Here is a 19,700-nt window from a genome sequence, read left to right as displayed (position 1 = left end):
GAGTACAAGTTTATCAACAATGGTTATCAATGTTGTCCCTTGTTTCCTTAAAAAGAATTGTCTATCTTATTAGATATTATAAAGTTGGACAAAACAGTAGAGAACAAGACCAATAAAACTTAGGCATTGTAAACATTACAGGACTTCCAAAGAAGACAATAGTCAAACCAGAATGGGTATCTTAGTGAATCTTATTGTCTTCAAAGTAGTTGCCTATGTCTTCAAACTTGATACTATCATATAGAATGGAACAGAGTCTAATCAGTCAAAACAAGATCGTGGGAGTACTACAGGACTTCAAAACAAGTTAATAGGAAATCGAAAAGAGTTACTATTTATATATCCTAATTTTTTTGAATTTTTTCTTTAATTAAGACAAACATAAGAAATGACTAAATAATTTTTTTTGAAACAATAAGGGGGAGATTGAGATAAAACAGGACATAACAATATAACAATAGAGGTCACAGCATGACTGTTTCAATAACCTAGTACTTCACCACCTTATAACCTGACTTAATAGTAGTTACCATAGTGTCTTTTTCCTTGAAATATTTGGGTAAAACTTCATATACTCTAGCTTCAAATATTTTCATATCAAGAAGCCCAGAATAAAGCCTTTCTAATTAATGAGTGAAAACTTTATAAGGCTTCAAGGCCACCTAATGGGGAATCATGATTACCACATATTTTTATATATTTGAATCATTACTTACATTAGGGAAACTATTCGGTATTCACACATGCGAGATTGATTTATTTCACTTATGAGTATGGTCTCAAGCTGTGCCCATTTATTGATAAATATCTCAATGTGATCCTTCTTTATAGCTGAATAATACTCCATTGTATAGAAATACCACAACTTTTTTATCCATTCCTCAGTTGATGGGCACTTGGGTTGTTTCCAAGATCTGGCGATTACAAATTGTGCTGCTATAAACATAGGTGCACATATATCACTGTGGTATGATGCTTTCAGTTCTTCTGGGAATATGCCTAGAAGTGGAATAGCTGGAATAAATGGGATTTCCAGTCCCAACTTTTTGAGAAATCTCCAGACAGATCTCCACAAAGGCTGTACCAGTCTACACTCCCACCAGCAGTGCAGGAGAGTTCCTTTTTCCCCACAGCCTCTCCAGCATTTGTTGTCGGTTTTCTTGATCCTGGCCATTCTTTCAGGAGTGAGATGGTATCTCAGTGTGGTTTTAATTTGCATTTCTCTAATGACCAATGATGATGAGCATTTTTTCATGTATTTATTTGCCATTTGCATTTCTTCATCTGAGAATTGCATATTCATCTCAGATGCCCATTTTTGGATTGGATCTTTGAATTTCGGAGGTCTGAGTTTCTTTAATTCTTTGTATGTTTTAGACAAGAGGCCCTTGTCTGAGAGAGAGTTCACTAAAATCTTTTCCCAGTTTGTGGGTTTTCTTTTCACTATGCTGGAGATTTCTTTTGACATGCAGAAACTTTTTAATAAGAAGTGGTCCCAGTTATTGATTCTGGGAAGTATTTCCCGTGCGGTTTGAGTCCTGTTCATGAATTCTTTACCTACTCCTATGTCTCCAAGGTTTCTACCTATTTTGTCTTCCAATAGATTTAGTGTTTCTGTTTTAATATTCAGATCTTTGACCCATTTACATTTTAATTTAGTACATGGTGATAGACATGGGTCTAGCTTTAGTTTTCGGCAAATGGAGAGCCAGTTTTTCCAGCACCATTTATTAAAGAGACTGTCGTTCTTCCAGTGAACCTGCTTGGCTCCTTTATCAAAAATAAGGTGGTTGAGTGTGTTTGTAGTTGTGGTTGTATCTTCTAATCTATTCCACTGATCTTCAGCTCTGTTTTGATTCCAATACCATGTTGATTTTACTACTGTTGCTTTGTAGTATAACTTCAAGTCAGGGATTGTGATGCCTCCTGCTTTGTCTTTGCTGCTTAGAATTGCCTTTGCGATTCTAGGTCTCTTCTGGTTCCAGATGAAATTTAGGAGTGATTTCTCTAGATCTATAAGGTATGTTGATGGTATTTCTATTGGGATTGCATTGAATCTGTATAACAGTTTTGGGAGAATGGCCATTTTCACAATGTTTGTTCTTCCTATCCATGAGCAAGGGATGTCTTTCCATTTTCTGAGATCATCTTCAATTTCCTTTTTCAGTGTATTATAATTTTCACTGTATAAGTCTTTCACTTCTTTCGTAAGAGTAATTCCTAAATATTTCATTTTTTTGCTTGCTAATGTGAATAGTCCAGTTTCTCTTATTTCCCTCTCTGTAATTTTGTTGTTCGTGTATAGGAATGCTATTGATTTCTGAGTATTGATTTTGTATCCAGCCACATTACTGAATTTATTTATTGTATCTAAGAGTATTTCAATGGAGTTTAGGGGGTCTTCTATGTAGAGTATCATGTCATCTGCAAACAATGATAATTTAACTTCTTCTTTTCCTATCTTTACCCCTTTTATTTCTCTTTCTTGCCTAATTGCTCTGGCTAGTACTTCCAGTACTATATTAAATAGGAGTGGTGATAAAGGAGATCCTTGTCTTGTACCCGATTTCAAAGTAAAGGCTTTCAATTTTTGGCCATTTAGTATGATGCTGGCTGTTGGTTTGTCATAAATGGCCTTTATTATATTGAGGTAAAGACCATTTATTCCAATTTTCTGTAAAGTTCTTATCATGAATAAGTGTTGGACCTTATCGAAGGCTTTTTCTGCATCTATAGAGATGATCATGTGATTCTTATTTTTGGCTTTATTGATATGGTGGATTACATTTATTGATTTGCGTATGTTGAACCATCCTTGCATTCCTGGGATGAATCCCACCTGGTCATGGTGTATAATCTTCTTGATGATTTGCTGGATCCTATTTGCCAATATTTTATTGAGGATTTTTGCATCTGTGTTCATTAGGGAGATCGGTCTATAGTTCTCTTTTATAGTTGGGTCTTTCTCAGGTTTTGGTACTAGAGTAATATTTGCTTCCAGGAATGACTTAGGAAGGATTACTTCCCTTTCAATTTCATTGAATAGTTTGAGGAGTGTCGGCATTAGGTCTTCTTTATATTTCTTGTAGAATTCTGCAGTGAATCCATCTGGGCCTGGGCTCTTCTTGGTGGGCAAGGACCCAATTACATTCTCAATTTCATTAGCAGAGATTGGGTTATTCAACAGTTTTATATCCTCTTGATCCAGCTTTGGTACTTCATATGCTTCTAAGAATCTGTCTATTTCTTCTGTGTTATCAAACTTTTGAGAGTAGAGGTTTTCGAAATAGGTGTTGATGATCCTCTGTATTTCTATTGGGTCTGTAGTGATTTCTCCTTTTTCATTTCTTATTGCATGAATTTGAGCTTTTTCTTTCCTTTTTTTAATAAGGTTGGCTAGGGGCTTATCGATTTTATTTATTCTTCCAAAGAACCAACTCTTTGATTCGTTGATTCTTTGGATTGTTTTCTTAGTCTCTATTGCATTGATTTCTGCTCTGATTCTTATAATTTCCTCTCTTCTTTTGGCTTTGGGCTTGACTTGCTCTTCTTTTTCTAGCTGTTTGAGGTGTAGCATCAAGTTATTTACTTGTATTCGTTCTGTTTTCCTGATGTGGGAACTCAGTGCAATAAATTTTCCTCTCAGAACGGCTTTCATTGCATCCCACAGATTCCGGTAAGTTGTATCTGCATTTTCATTTTCTTTTAGGTATTGTTTAATTTCTTCTTTAATTTCTTCTGTGACCCACTGATTACTCAAGAGTGTGTTATTTAGTTTCCATGTGTTTGCGGAATTTTTGCAGTATCCTTTGTCATTAATTTCTAATTTCAGAGCGCTATGATCCGATAATATGCAAGGGATGATTTCAACTCTTTTGCATTTGCTTAAATATGTTCTGTGAGCTAATATATGGTCTATTTTAGAAAATGATCCATGTACTGCTGAGAAGAATGTGTATTCTGATGTTGTTGGGTGGAACATTCTGTATATGTCTATCAAACCCATTTGTTCACAGGTGTGATTCAGTTCTGTTATTTCTTTGCTCATTTTCTGTCTGGTTGATCTGTCCCTTGGTGTCAGTGGTGTATTAAGGTCTCCTGTTACAATTGTGTTACTGATAATTTGAGTTTTCATTTCTGTTAATAATTGTTTTATATAACTGGGTGCTCTGGAGTTTGGTGCGTATATATTTAAGATAGTTATCTCTTCCTCTTGGAGTTTTCCCCTTACGAGTATGTAGTGACCTTCTTTGTCCTTTATGGTCATTGTTGGTTTAAAGTTCACGTTGTCTGCAAACAGAATGGCTACTCCTGCCTTTTTTTGGATTCCTGCTGCATGAAGAATTGTTTTCCATCCTTTGACTTTCAGTCTGTGAGTATCTTTCTGGGTTAGATGAGTTTCCTGTAAACAGCATATGGTTGGATTTTGTTTCTTGATCCATTCTGCTAGTCTGTTTCTTTTGATTGGTGCATTGAGACCATTTACATTAATGGTTATTACTGTTTTTTTTTTTTAATTTTATTTAAGGAGAAAAGAAAAAAAAAGCAGGGAAAGGGTACAAGTTATACAGATTTACAGTAAAAAAATGAACAGTAGGAAATCACTAGTTAATGGATTACATATTGTCTTCTTAGAAATAATTGTTCAAGTCACAAAATTAAAGCTTATAAAGTGGACATTCCATCAATGATACTGCAAACAGTTCTGTTCATTGATCCAATAAAACTCTGTGATACCATTTTCTATCTTATACACTTAAATGTACATGCAGTTATATAGTTTGGAGCACTTTCTTTTCCTCTCTTTTGTACCATGACTATTACACATTTTGGGTTTCATTGCTCCCACGGTTCTTATTACTTTTTTGGAAGAGAGTAAAACCAAATGTGACATAACAGAACAGAATCGGTCAAATCAAAAGGGTGGACATAATAGATAATGTAAAAACGTAATACAAGGTGATCAATAATGGTTACCATAATGCCTCCCGCTATCTCTAATAGAATTGCCTATATCATTAGTTATAATACAATTGAACAAAACAGTAAAGAATAAAACCGACAAAACCAAAACATTGGAGACATTGTAGGTCTTCAAAAGTAGATAAAAGTCAACAAGAATGGGCGTCATAATGAATCTCATTATCTTCACAGCTGATGCCTAAACTTTTGAACCTGATACTATCCAGCAAAACAGAATAGGGGAACATCAGTTAAAAACCAGATGGTGAGAGTGATACAGGGCTTTAAATCAAGGTAATGAAAAGTCAAAGTGGGTTACTATAATATATCCTGCTATTTTTTCCCTTTAATTAAAAGGATAAAGATAAAAAAGTAAATAATGGAGATTGAGATAAAAGAGGGCATAACAACGAAACAGTTCAGATCAAAACATAACCATTTAAGCAGAGTAGTGTTTCACCACCAGATAATCCTAACCTAAAAGTAGTTACCATATTGTCTCTTTCTTTGAAATCCTTGAGTACAACTTCGTATACTGTAGCATTAAGTATATCAAAACAATGTAAAACCATTTAAGAGAATGACAGCATTACAGAGTATTTAGAATCAACTAACAGAAAATGAACAATGGTTTCTGTATAATCTCCTTGTCTTTAAAAGGTTTTTGCTTATACTATCGTACATAATAAAATCCAATAAGATACAGCCTATTTAGACCATTGGAGACAGAAGGACAAAAGCTAGATGAGACTTCAAAACAAGATGATACTAAATCAGTATTACCTATTAAGATGTCATTTTCTCCGAAATAGCTGTTCCTATCATCCAATCTTCTCTGCCTCATTTCTGTTGAGCTCTTTTTCTGTCATTAGTTGTCAGTTTGTTTTCTTCATTTTGTTCTCTGCTCCATTCGTTGTGGCCTCTCTGCCATCATTTCTGGATTCTTTGTAGTTTTCTTTTTTTAGAATATCCTGCAATACTCTCTGTAGAGTTGAATTGGTGGTTGCAAATTCCCCCAGTTCCTCTTTATCCTGGAAGCACCTTGTTTTTCCATCAATTTCCAGGGACAGTTGTGCAGGATATCTCAATCTTGGCTGGAGATTATTATCTTTCAAAGCTTGAATTATTTCTCCCCACGCTCTTCGTGATTTGATGGTTTGTGCAGAGAAATCTGCTGTAATTCTGATGGGTGTTCCCTTGTAAGTGGTCTGTTTCTTGTCTCTGACAGCTTTTAATATTCTGTTCTTGTATTGAATTTCTGGAATTTTTATTATTATATGCCTGGGTGTAGCTCTGTTTGGGTTGTAGGTAGCTGGGGTCCTGTATGCCTCATACATCTGAGTATCTTTACCTTTTGCTAAATTAGGAAAATTCTCCTGGATTATTTCTGTGAGTAGCTTTTGTAGTTCACTTGTTTGTGTCCCTACTTCTTCTTTTATGTTCTTAATCCTTAAGTTATGGATCCTCTTATCATCTTCTTGTCTTTGTATTATTGCTGTTTGTTTCTTTGTTATTTTTAAGAAGTTTTTCATTTCATTCTCCCATATTACAAGTCTGCCCTCCAGTTCAGATAGTCTGTCCTTAGTTTCTTTCAAGCTGTTATGCCAGTCTTCGATAGACTTCTTAGTATCTTGGTAGTCCCTTTGAACCTGCTTCACGTATTCTATGCTTTCTCTGTTTTCTCCATCAAACAATTCTCCCCTTTTTTTCTGTTCTTCCATTCCACCACCTGTTTTTTCTTGGGTGGTACTTAGCATTTCTCTAACTATTCTGCATACTTCTAGCTTCAGGTCGTTGATAACTTCATTCCTGAATTGGTCTATGAGGCTCTCTATATGGCGCCTTATGTGTATTGGTGCGGTGTCTGCTATTGCCTGTTTCTCAGAATTGGGGGCCGAGGAGCCTTTCTTGTTGCTGCCTCTTCCCATGCTGCCTCTTCTTCTCTGTTCCTTATATATGCAAGCTTATATAAGAGGCCCAGCTTCTCTCCCAGTCAGCCACAGCCTGATCGAATTGCGCCAGTTAGGTGTTCCCGCTCACCGCTGCGCACCAGGGAGTTACGGACCAGGCAGCCTACGCGTCTCCCCTCCCGGCCACCGTCAGGCTCTGGGATCTGGGTTGGGACAGCCTACCAGGTCCGCCAGCAGCGTCACGCAGGCCAGGCACTTTTCACCAATCCAGCCCGAGAGGGGGATGTGTGGCTGGAGTCGCCACTGCGCCCTGCTCCCGCAGGACTGCTCAGGCCCAGAAAGTCCTCTGCTGGAGTCAAACTGTGGTAGAGTGTCAGTTTCTCTCACTCACCTCACCACAAGTCAGTGCACGCGTCCCTGCCATTCGCAGGTTATTACTGTTAAATGCTGGTTAATTGTAGGAATGTTATCTCTCTGCTGTTGCATCTTTATCTTTCGGTTCTGTTTAATTATTTGCTTTGCTTAGTGGTTTTTTCCTTTGTGTATCTAAACTGTCTTTCAATATTTTTTGCAGGGTTGGTTTGGTGTTCATGAAGTTCTTCAGCTGTTCTTTGTCATGGAAGTATCGTATTGCACCATCTATTTTGAATGATAGTTTTGCAGGATATATCAGTCTTGGTTGGAAATCATTTTGCTTTAGGATCTGGAATACTTCACTCCATGCTCTTCTTGACTTTATCGTTTGTGCTGAGAAGTCTGCTGTGATTCTGATAGGTTTTCCTTTATAAGTGATTTGTCTTTTCTCTCTGACAGCTTTTAATAATCTATTCTTGTGTTGGATTTCTGGGATGGTGACTATTATATGTCTGGGTGTAGTTTTATTTTGGTTATGACTGTTTGGAGTTCTATATGCTTCACTGATCCTGATGTCAGTTTCTGATCTCATGCTTGGGAAATTTTCAGCTATTACTTCTCTAAATATCCTCCTGACATCCTTCATGCTGTCTCCCTCTCTTTCATTAATCCCTATCATTCTTATGTTATTCTTCTTTGCATCGTCTTGCAGTTGTTGAATTGTTGTTTCCTGGTTCCTTGTTATTTTCAAAAGATCTTTCCTTTCCTGTTCACTAGCTGCAATCCTGTCTTCAAGGTCTGAAATTCTATCTTCACTTTCATTAAGGCGGTTTTTACAACTTTCAGTGGAGTTTTTTATTTCCTGTATATCTCTGTGCATCTGCATTATGTATTCTGTTTGTTTCTTATATTGCTCGTCTAGGGATTCTATCTTTTTGTTTAGTTCCTCCAATTTTTTATCTGTGTTTTCTTTAGATATATTCAGAATCTCTTTCATTTCTTTTATCATTTCTTCTTTTATCTGGGAGATTATTTCGAGTTTGAATTTCTTTAAAGCTTCCTGGAGTTGCTTGTCAATTTCAGTGGCTATTGTGTCCGATATATGAGGTGGATGGGATATATTTTCTTCTATATACATCGCTCCTAGGGTTTCTTGAGATGGGCTGGAGGTTTGAGGTTGTAATTTGGTCTTTCGTTTTGTCATTTTCCTATATTTCTGTGTTTCAAGTGTTACTTGAAAGCTTCCTCAGGATCTGTTGAAAATCCCCTTCTATGTTTGGAGCTACTGGGACTCTGGCGCCGCGCTACTCCAAGCCATTAGGCCTACAGAACCAGTGGCCCTCCTCTGCCTGCTCAGAACTCCGCAGTTCCAGACAAGCTGGGCCTCAGGGACACTGTGCGCCCACCTGCCCCTTGGAAGCTCCACAGTTCTTCAATCGCAGCTGGGTTAGGGTACTCACCACAGGCCGCAGTGCTTCAGGAACCTGTGGACCCTCCCTGGTTGCAGAGATATCCAGAGTCCTCCAGACACGCAGAGAGGCCAGTGAGGGCACCCCAGATCTGCCCAGCTCCTCCTCTGCAGACCTGTGGCCAGGCGCGGCAGCTAAACAGGCTGGGCTAGGCTGGTAGTGTGGGCCAGCCCACCTATCGGGAGCTCAGCAGGTCTCCAAATGAAGCCGGGAATGGGGAGGCTGATGTGGAAGCCTTAAACCCACCTCTCTCCTTCACTGCACCTGGAAGCCTGAGGGAACTCCAGCAGTCTGGGCACAGAAATCCAGAGTCCTCCAGACACGCAGAGAGGCCAGTGAGGGCACCCCAGATCTGCCCAGCTCCTCCTCTGCAGACCTATGGCCAGGCGCGGCTGCTAAACAGGCTGGGCTAGGCTGGTTGTGTGGGCCAGCCCACCTATCGGGAGCTCAGCAGGTCTCCAAATGAAGCCTGGAATGGGGAGGCTAATGTGGAAGCCTCAAACCCACCTCTCGCCTTCACTGCACCTGGAAGCCTGAGGGAACTCCAGCAGTCTGGGCGCAGAAATCCAGAGTCCTCCAGACACGCAGAGAGGCCAGTGAGGGCACCCCAGATCTGCCCAGCTCCTCCTCTGCAGACCTGTGGCCAGGCGCGGCAGCTAAACAGGCTGGGCTAGGCTGGTAGTGTGGGCCAGCCCACCTATTGGGAGCTCAGCAGGTCTCCAAATGAAGCCGGGAATGGGGAGGCTGATGTGGAAGCCTTAAACCCACCTCTCTCCTTCACTGCACCTGGAAGCCTGAGGGAACTCCAGCAGTCTGGGCGCAGAAATCCAGAGTCCTCCAGACACGCAGAGAGGCCAGTGAGGGCACCCCAGATCTGCCCAGCTCCTCCTCTGCAGACCTGTGGCCAGGCACGGCAGCTAAACAGGCTGGGCTAGGCTGGTAGTGTGGGCCAGCCCACCTATTGGGAGCTCAGCAGGTCTCCAAATGAAGCCGGGAATGGGGAGGCTGATGTGGAAGCCTTAAACCCACCTCTCTCCTTCACTGCACCTGGAAGCCTGAGGGAACTCCAGCAGTCTGGGCACAGAAATCCAGAGTCCTCCAGACACGCAGAGAGGCCAGTGAGGGCACCCCAGATCTGCCCAGCTCCTCCTCTGCAGACCTGTGGCCAGGCACGGCAGCTAAACAGGCTGGGCTTCTACTCTGTTTTGTTTGGTAGTATTAAGTCTGATGGCATAGACAACTACTTTGAAGACAATAAGATGCACTGCATTACCCATCATGGATTGACTATTATCTCCTTTTTGAAGTCCTGTAATGTCTTCATTGTTTTGTTTTTTATTGGTTTCGTTCTGTACTATTTTGTTCAATTGTATTATGCCTGATGATATGGGCAATTCTTTTGAAGATAACAAGAAGCATTATGGTAGCCATTATTAATCTCCTTGTATTTTGTTTTTAAGTCGCATATCTTGTTGATTCTTTTGTTTTGATTGACTCCATTTTGTTTTGTCTTATTTGGTTTTGTTCTCTTCAAAATAAAAAAATAAAAAAAAATTTAGAGCATCTAAATGAATCTAAATGTAGGAAAAAGAATATTATTATTAAGTCTTTAGTAGGACCAGTGAATAAGCACTCTCTTCCATTTCTGAAAGATGATCTAAGTGTGTGTTGTAGATGACTCACAAAAAGAAGCAGATTGTGGCTTTAAATCTGAAGGCCCAAAGTCTTAAGACTTCACCTCATCCCATCCCTTATTAAACGGATACATTTTCTATACTAACTAAGTAACAGGAACATAGAGAAACATTAAAAATGCTATTAGTTCATTCATTCACTCCCTCACTTATTCAGCAAGTGTTTATAGTGTGTTTGCTATGGCTCAGGTACTGTTCCTGATGAAAAAAACTAGCCCTCTCTCCATATACAATAGGACATTTTGTCTGCAGTCCAGAGATTGATAGATCCCAATGAATAAAATCTCTAATGTAATCTTCTCCTGTAAAACACTGACTCCCTCATTCCTCTCAGTGATAAGTGTTTTACTGGACAAATAAATGCAAGTTACCAGTGCTTTTTCCAACAGCATGTTGAAGTTTGTTCCCTTGTGATCATGAGGTCTGCCTTCTTGCTTGCTAGGCTTGTTTCTCATCTTCCTTCCAGAAGACCTGGATTTCTGTCTGGCCCAGGGGCTGGCTAATTACTGATAAGTCTTAGAGGGGCTCACGCATAAGGGAAAACCTAGGGTCTCACTAAACAAAGACCTGAGGTAAGGGGGAAGCATGATCCGATTGGTGAACAGTTTCCTTCCTGCAGTAAGGGCTTATGAAACACACGATCTTGTTTTAAATTCTACGTCTCAGGACATGACAGTCCTAAGAAGTGAACAAAGCAGACAAGGAGCTTACATTCTTTTGGAGGACAACAAGCAGTACACTCCATTCCTGCAAAGCTAGTTAAAAAAAAAAATCAGGTAGCATTACAAAGAAAACAAAACATCTGCAGTTTCTTTCATGTATTTAGAAAATGAAACTATCAGACTATCTTGGTGATTTGGGTCATGTTTTTCCTTAACATTATACTCATGTTGAATTTCACTCTCACAAGTGACAAATTCAGTCATTTGCATTTCTTTATATTTTTCTGGAGCTTATTATAGAGAAAAATGGCTGTATTTGGTTATATAAAGGCTTTCAATCTCAACAGGCTCAAAGGAGAACTCTTGATCTTCTCTTTTCTTGTCCAATATGCTCCTCTCCTAATGTTCCATTGCAACTTGTCTTACTCAAATTGAGAAAAGGGCTTGGCACATAGGGGTAGCTGTTGAGTGAATGAATATTAGGTCAGTTGGTAACACAGGATGATGGTTAATTTTATTTGTTAGCTTTGCTGGTCTATGGTCTCTAGCTGATATTGATGTTGCTGTGAAGGTATTTTGCAGGTGTGACTGACGTTTACCTCTATTGTAAGTAAAGGAGATTATACTTCCCAGTAAGAGTGGCCTCACAGTACAGGCTGACAGTCTTTAAGAGCAAAAACTGAAGATTCGCAAGGAAAAGAAATTTTGCTTCAAAACTGTTAAACAGAAAATCTGACTTAAGTTTGAGGGTGACCAGCAGATTTTAGATTCAGGATTAGAATAGTAACTCTCCGATGAGTTTCTAGCCTGCAACTTGCCCGACAGATTTCAGACTTGCCAGATCTCAAAATTACATGAGATAATTCCTCAAAATAAATCTCTTTTTTAAAAAATTTGTATTGGTTGTATTTCTGATTGGTTCTATTTTTCTGGAGAACCTGAGTGGTAAAAAGGACACCGCAAAAATCATGAAGATGGTTTTCACATGACTAAAGTCTGTAAGAACAAGAGTGATAGCTGTGTTTCTTAACCCAATAGAAACCCAAGCCAGTGCCTCAGTGCATTTTCTTTTTCATTTTGGTACTGGATTTGAGCTCAGGACCTTGTGTCTTTGCAGGCAGGTGCTGTGCCACTGAGCTATATCCCTAACCCTCAATGCATTTTCTAGCTCAGTGTCAGGCTCTTTCTTTTTCACTGTTTCTTCTCACTCACCTTCTCTCTTTTCTCTGCCTCAAACATCTGCCAAAACTGACCATGCTGTGAAAAATGTTGCCATTCACTGAATTTAACTGTTGTGGATGTTTTCAAAATATGAATATAGCAAAACTCATTTCAATGTAATTGAAATGAAATATAATCTCTTTTTCAGTGGCAGTTTTAAACCCCTGTGAGGAATAACTCCAGGATTAATTTATTTTGCCAACAATAAGTTATTTCCTTCTCGATAGCCTATTCAAAGAGATTCACATTTGCTGAGTAGTTCTGAAGTACAGAGGAGGAAGCCAAGTGATGAACAGCTACAGGATGAGCAAGGTCATGATGCTCAAGAAGCCTGCAGTGTAGTTAAGGAAGTGTGAACGGCCACCTCCCCCTGTGGCCACAGCCTCCCCACTCTCATAGAGTCTACCACGTCTGTGCTGTCACTCAGTCATCTCATCACTGTTGCCAAGCCTCCATCCCTTGGCCTAGACTTCATGAAACTTTTTGTTTGTGGGAGGGAGCTGTTGGAGGTTCTGCTCCTGATTTGCCCAACTCTACAACATCCTGATAACTAATGCCAGAGGTAGAAACTTTACTATTTTGGAAAGACTAGCTGGCCAATACAAACATATAAACCGAAATGATGCCTATTATTTTTTTGTAGGAAACAGAGAAGGAACACGATGAAGACAAAATGAAGCCAATGGCTATTTGCTAGAGCATTATTAAGATAGAAAGAGTTATCCTGGTGTCTCGATTTTCTCGTTGCAGAGACAAAATGCCTGGCACTCAAAGTTAAAGGAGAAACAGTTTATTTTGGCTCACATTTTGCGGAGGTTGCAGTCATTAGTTGGCTTAATCCAAGGCAGGGTGGTGTGGCAGAGGGGCATTGCTGAGGAGAAACAGTTAAGCAGCAGCAATAGTAACCCTCTTTCTGTCTCTTATATTCAGTCCAGGCTATTTGCTCTAAGAATACCCAGCGTCGAGCTCCCTCAATCCTAGCATCGCATTATGAATTAATTCCAGCCTTACATCCTTAATCCCAATCACACACTCTAGGTCCAGCCATCTCCCAAAATCCCCACTGCACAAGGCTTTGTGGGAACTTCTAGATACAAGCCATAACACCTAGCTTGCATTTTATTCTGCGTCTTCCCCAATCTATATTTTAGAATGTTGAATACATCCTGAATCTGACCACTGTTTCCTGATAGCATCTCTCACCTTTTAGTTAACCTTTTTCTTTCAGCAGTGCAGTCCTGTGGTCTTTGCTCTGCATAGCAGCTAGAGTGATGCTTTAAAAATGCCAACCAGGTGATAGCTCTTATGTCCAAATGTTAGGATTTTTATGTCCAAGTCATAGCATTTTTTTCTTTCTTTCTTTATTTTTTTGGTACTGGGGATTGAACTCACGACTTCGTGCTTGCCAGGCAGGTGCTTGTGCTGCTGAGCTAAATCCCCAGTCCCATAGGATAAAATCTAAGGTAGATAGCATGGTGCAGGCCAGTAATCCTGGCACTATGGAAGGCAGTGACAGGGGGATTGCAAATTTGAGCTCAGCTTGAACAATTTAGCAATTTAGCAAGACTATCTCTAAACAAACAAAGAAATAAATAAATAGCACTGCGAGGTAGGTTATTAGCTTGATGCAAAGGCTATGAGTTCAGCCCCCAGTACTACAATAAGTCAGTAAATAGGAAAGACAAAAGAAAGATGAACTCTAAATTTCTTATACTAATATACAAATACCTCATGGGCTGGCTTTGGGAGCACCTCTGCCCTCATTTCCTGTGACGTTGCCCTTGAATTCTCAGGTCCCCTCACACTGGCCTTTGGTTGGTTGTGCCCTCATGCTCTTAAGTCCCCAGGATAATTTCACCTGCTGGACTTCTCTCCTGGGATGCTCTTGGCTAGCTTCTTGTGGTTTTCTTTACGGTATCATCATTTGCAATTTAAAATGTAGTTATATTGCGCTGTGTCAGTCACCTCTACTGGAATATTAACTCAGGTGTCTTCATTTACTGAGCATTCTATATCCTCACGGTCCTCACGGAACTAAGGAGAGGCCCAGTAAAGGTCTACAAAATGAGGAACTCTGGAAGTCTAACACTGAGTCTTCTTTCTGAGTTTTGTTTGTGCATTAGTGGCCAAGGACAACTTGGTGGCTAGAATCTTGAATACCTCAGGGTTGTGGTTCCCAGATCATAGTGTTCATGTGAATCAATTGGGAAGCTTGATAATAACACAGATTTGAGTTCATTTCATTCTAGAGCAAGGTCCTCCAACTTTACGTTTCATAAAAGCTTTCCAAGGGTCTTAGTTGTTTGTGGAGGCTGTCAGTTGGTTTGACCCGTCTCATTCTATCTTGTTGACACTGCCTTGACAATCCTTTAATGCATTTGTTTGCATATACTGAGTACCAGGAACACGCATCTGGTCTGCATCTGAGCATTCTGTGCTTTTTCCTTTCCTGATTGGAAGGATTAACTTCTGCATAAGAATATGATTCCAGTAAATTAAATATACTGTTTAACTTTTTTACAAGCATCTAAAAGGAAAAAAGGAAGCTCATTCAACCACTCAAATCCAAAGGAAGAATAAATTCTGGGACATTTTGTTAGAACTATGTAGGAATAAGTCGTTTTCTGCTAGGATTATAAAGCTTGACACTATTAATGTGGAACGTTGAGGTCACTATAGGGAAGGATCTACCGAAATAAGGCCAATGCTAAGGAAGGCAGAATTAAGAGATGAAAAGGGATGCTATCTGAATGGCAGTATTTGTATACCTGGATGCAGGCTCATACGAAAATAGAACCCTGCCTGGACTCTTCAGTCATGTGGGTTGAAATAAGTCCCTCTACTTTTTTGTTTCTTGAGCCAGTTTAGTAAGCTACATTTCTTTCTCATCTATCGACAGAACCCTAGATATTTGGGTAGAGAAAGATGCACAATAGGAGGAAAAGAGGAAGAGCGGGAGGAAGAGGGAGAGAGAAATTCCTGCAAAGGAAAAAATAGATTGTTGGAGACAATCTGGAAATAGGGTAGATTTGAGCCAAGCCATTTGTGCAGATGTTTAAGGATTAAAGAAGTTTGTGAGCTATTAGCACAAGCTGACAGTAGAAATTCTGGATTTCACATAACTCAAGATGCTCAATGAGAATAGTCAGAGCTTCATCAGAGGCAGGGAAAGTGTTCTATTTGGCCTGAAGGCGAGGCAGTGAAGTGGCAGTGACATACAGGATCAAGGCTAATAGGTGTGGAGCTGTTTTTGCCTGGAGTTAAGGATGTTGCTGTTTACCTTTATGGTTCCCATTTTCACATGCACTTGTAACCTGGAGTCACTCATAATTCTCAGCTGATTTGCATTTAGAAAGCTATCTGACAGTGTTTAGATGACTCATCACAGGAAGCAGAAACAAGAGAGAAGAGATCAGATCACAGTGCCAATGTCTAATTCTGGAGAAAGACCCTCTTTCTTGTCTTTTAGAGTTGCAACTGCACATTATGAATGAGTCTCTGGTGGATTTCCGTTGTCTTTCAGGAGTTAGCATGACTTTGAGTAGTTTCTGATTACAGACCCACTATATATCCATTCTTTCCATTTCATTTATTTGCAGATGGCAGGCATTGTGGCCAGGATAAACAACGAAAAAAGTTCCAGGTTAGTATAAAAATATCCCAGAGGTAGGTTACTTAAAAGTCTTGTTGTGCTATGAAATCTATCTTTCAAAGCTCAAAACACTATCCTTAGTTTCCAACGATGCCTGAGGGGTTCATGAATCTACAATCTTTATCACCTTGGAGATTGAAACTCTCCTAATGCCCGGGGTCAGCAGCTGTACTCATATTAAAAAGTGCTGCCGAGCAGCTGGTAGAGATACAAATCAATACAAACTTGTACTTTTGAAGCTTCGGTACAGACATCCCTTGACCTGACTGCCCAGCAGAGATCATCAAAAATAAAGTGTAATTATGAACAATGGTTCTCTGTGTTCAATATGTCCAAGAAGGTACTAGGAATATCTCAAAATGAAAATCTTCTGGGACCATAACATACATGCTATTTAATTTAACTTTTTCACAAGCCCCTGAAAGGAAAAAGGAGGCTCATTCAACCACTCAAGGGAAAATCCTGTTTTTCTATTTTTCAATTTAGCCACAGGGTAGTCTTTTAAAATATCATACAATCTTAATTATAGTATTGTTAATTTAATGGATGGAGATGATACACTGGACAGGCGAAGCTTGTTATTGACACACTGTCTCTTTGAGCCCTTCGCTTTAGAAAAGGATAAGGAAGTTAGCATCTCCCAAACCTGTGGAACAGCAGGGGTGATTGAAAGAAGTTGCATGATACAGTGACACTGTACTATTATTATTACATCGAATCATGAAGAAGCGAATAAAATCTTACGTAGAACACTCCTTCAAAGGCCATATGTAATAGTATATGACACAGTAATTCAGAAATGAAACCAGAGACTTGATATAAAGCAAATTTTAAAAACCTTAAAATCAAAGTGATAGGAACAGTCACAGTCTGGGGAAGAAGTTTTCCTTACTTATTTGAATATATAATGATTTTATACAATATTTTGATGTAACACTCAGTACCTTGTGTAGTCTGTACAAACTAATCTCCTGTGGAGAAAGCCTTTGTAGCATTTTTCCACCCATCTGTTTTACAAGTATTTTTTGATATCTGCCCTGTTCATTGAGGACACACAGTAAACAGTAGACAAGGCCCTCGATACCCGTCCATGGATGCTACCGTCTGGTAAGGGAAATGCAAACACACATATCGTCCCTATGAAGGAAGTCCTATGATAGAAAATCAAGGATCCTGTGAGCACGATGAAGAGGATTCAACATAAAAGGGGAGCGAGGGTATCAGTGAAAGCAAAATAGCAGTATTCACAATAAGAACTGAGAAACTGGGCGAAACCTGGACTTTAACTGTGCTCATCTTTGAAGTCAATGTTTGAAACTTTTGAACACACCTGCAGTGACTACGTCTTTTCTTGGCCATGGTCATGTTTTCTTGTTTGGTCTCCTGTTTAGTAATTTTTGATTATATACTACATGTTTTGAGCAATGTACTGCAAAGAGAGTGGATAATGTTATCTTCCTTGAGAAAAGTTGGGATTTGTTTTGGTAGGAAGTTATATTATTAACATAGCACCTAGAGTATGTGGTACTTGGTTTTATGTGTTGCTTTGGCCAGTATGTTTCAAGGGAAATCTCTTATTTCATAACTGATTTTTTTATTTCTATGGTATGCTCCTTTTGGTACTTTAAAGGAAAGTGTAATGTCTTTAATGCATAACCTAAATGGGTTGGAATCAAATTCCAAACTCGGACTCTTCCAGGATGGGCAGAAGCTGTAGTCTTCGTTCTGTTTTGATTGTTGTTTGCTTTTCCGGAATTAGCTATTCTCTGCCTTTGGACACCTTTTCATTTTACCTCTAAGTTTGTAGTTCATGGATTCCAGGGAGATTTATGTTAAATTTTAAGTGCCTGCCATGGCTCACTTATTTCTGAAAATTCCAGAAACTCTAGAAGGATCAAAATCCATGCTTTGATTCCTCCAACCAACAAAACTGCAGTTTATATTGCAATTCTGCTGCCCATATTCCTCAAAGTGGAGAGTGGCCTGGAGGAAAAGCTATACAAACCCAGCTTCTGACACACACTGTATGGTTCTCTTCTTTGGAGGGTTGATTCTTTGCTAGTTTTTGCCTGATTGCAGTTACTGTCTCATGCAATGAGAATTAAGTTTTTTTCTCAACATTTATAAATTTTTATTTATGGAAAGGTATGTCTGATACAAACATTCTTCCCTATCTTAAAAGATGTGTTTTTTTTTTTTTTTTTTTTTGAATTTCGGTATAAATTTGCATGCTTTTCCATGAAAAACATCTATGGAATTCCTTGTCTGGTTTTCCATGATTTGATTCTAGTTCGGAGCTGTACTCATCTCCACTTAAGAGTACAGAGTGTATTCACTTTATTGCTGTTATCTATTTACCAAATAGACCCTGCCTTGTTCTTTTACATATAATTTAAAATAAACAGTGATGCATTTTGGCCTGAGCTCCAGGGCTAGGTATGCACTATGCTTTAGATATGGTTTAAGTGTGTCTTTCAGGTTTCAAGTGTTGAAAGCTTGCTTCTCAGTGTGGCAATGTAGGGAGGTGGGACCTTAAGATGTGGAGCCTAGAGGGAGGTGGATAGGTGAGTTGGAGGTTCTATCCTGGCAAGGAGTTGAAGGAGCTGAGCGATCCCTGAATTGCTGTCTGCTTCCTGCTGTGTGATGTGATCATTTTCTGCTGCACATGCTCCCACCATCTTCCTTTAGTACTAGAGTCAGCACTAGGAGATGTTTGAAATTTAAGAGTTCACAAGTATGAGCTAAATAAACCTCTTTTCTTTATAAGACTAGCCTGCTGAAGTATTTTGTTATAGTAATGCACAACGGACTAATACAATATATTATTAAAATCTATATCATCTTCAACTTAAATTTTGCAATCTTCAGTTCCCAAACATGTAAAACAAAGGGTTGACTGAGCCTTAGTAAAGATAAAATAAGATTGTATAAGTAGCTCTTTTCTGCTATGATGGCCCTTGGTACTGCAGTGATGATAAATATAGGACAGATTATTTTTACTAGGAATATTTAATATATTACCTGAACTTTATTCATCTCCAGTTTGTTCTTCTCATTGGCACTTTGATCTTGTTTGCTTGCTCCCTTTTTCTGAGGGCCTTTACCGAAAAAGATATAATTTACAAAGGCGTATTCCAGCAGAGCCAGGAAGACAAATACAAAGCAACCCATCAGATAAATATCAATTGCTTTGACATAAGGGATCTTGGGCAGGGTCTCCCTGAGGTGAGTGCTGATGGTTGTCATCGTCAGCACTGTGGTGATTCCTGTGAAAAGAAAGACAAAGTTTAGCAGAAGGAACTGCTCTGAAACTGTCCTTTCTGAGATTGCAAAGGCAGATGACATTCCCTTAATGGTGAGAGGATTGACAACATTTTGAAAAATATAGCAAGGAAGAAGAAAAGTCAGACAAAGTCAGATAAAATCTCATCAGAAGGTGGCCTTCAAATGTCTCTCAGTCCTGCTTTGTGTGGTCAACAACTTTCTTTTTTCCCCTCAGTATCTTGTCCATGACATTCCAAAATCTATCCTTGTGATACTATTCTCTACAGAAGCAGTATCAATTAAAAATTGGTGAACAGTTTGAGATCTACCCAATTGTATGAATCCATAATACATCCAAACTTACAGATTGAGTATTTCATTTTAAATGCAATAAATCATCCATTCTAAGGCATCATAAAAAGAAGCATATAAGAAAGTTTATAGCTTAAATCACATCAAACATCTCATTTATGTATTTTTTAGATACAACATAATCACTTAGCTTTGATTTT

The 19,700-nt window shown here is 39.2% G+C and overlaps 1 protein-coding gene across 2 annotated transcripts in view; it reads right to left on the bottom strand.

Annotated features, from left to right (window-relative positions):
• The window catches only part of Gabrb1 (gamma-aminobutyric acid type A receptor subunit beta1), a 400,986-nt gene that overhangs the window by 10,564 nt on the left and 370,722 nt on the right, over positions 1 to 19,700 (bottom strand). The window contains exons 8-9 of one of the 2 annotated variants that reach the window (XM_063240639.1): positions 18,946 to 19,190; positions 9,816 to 10,223 (exon numbers count right to left, since the gene is read on the bottom strand). In XM_063240639.1, the coding sequence (XP_063096709.1) occupies positions 10,068 to 10,223; positions 18,946 to 19,190 (401 nt within the window). In that variant the 3' untranslated portion in view covers positions 9,816 to 10,067. Of the gene's footprint in view, positions 1 to 9,815; positions 10,224 to 18,945; positions 19,191 to 19,700 lie in introns of those variants that run through there. The other variant, XM_063240638.1, reaches the window with a different exon arrangement.

Source organism: Cavia porcellus, unplaced genomic scaffold (genome assembly GCF_034190915.1).
Source record: "Cavia porcellus strain 051 isolate PalLab524CR breed Dunkin Hartley unplaced genomic scaffold, mCavPor4.1 scaffold_30, whole genome shotgun sequence".
In the NCBI taxonomy this organism is placed as follows: domain Eukaryota; kingdom Metazoa; phylum Chordata; class Mammalia; order Rodentia; family Caviidae; genus Cavia; species Cavia porcellus.
Note: the sequence above shows the minus strand (reverse complement) of the source record. Positions and strands in the feature narration are given on the sequence as shown.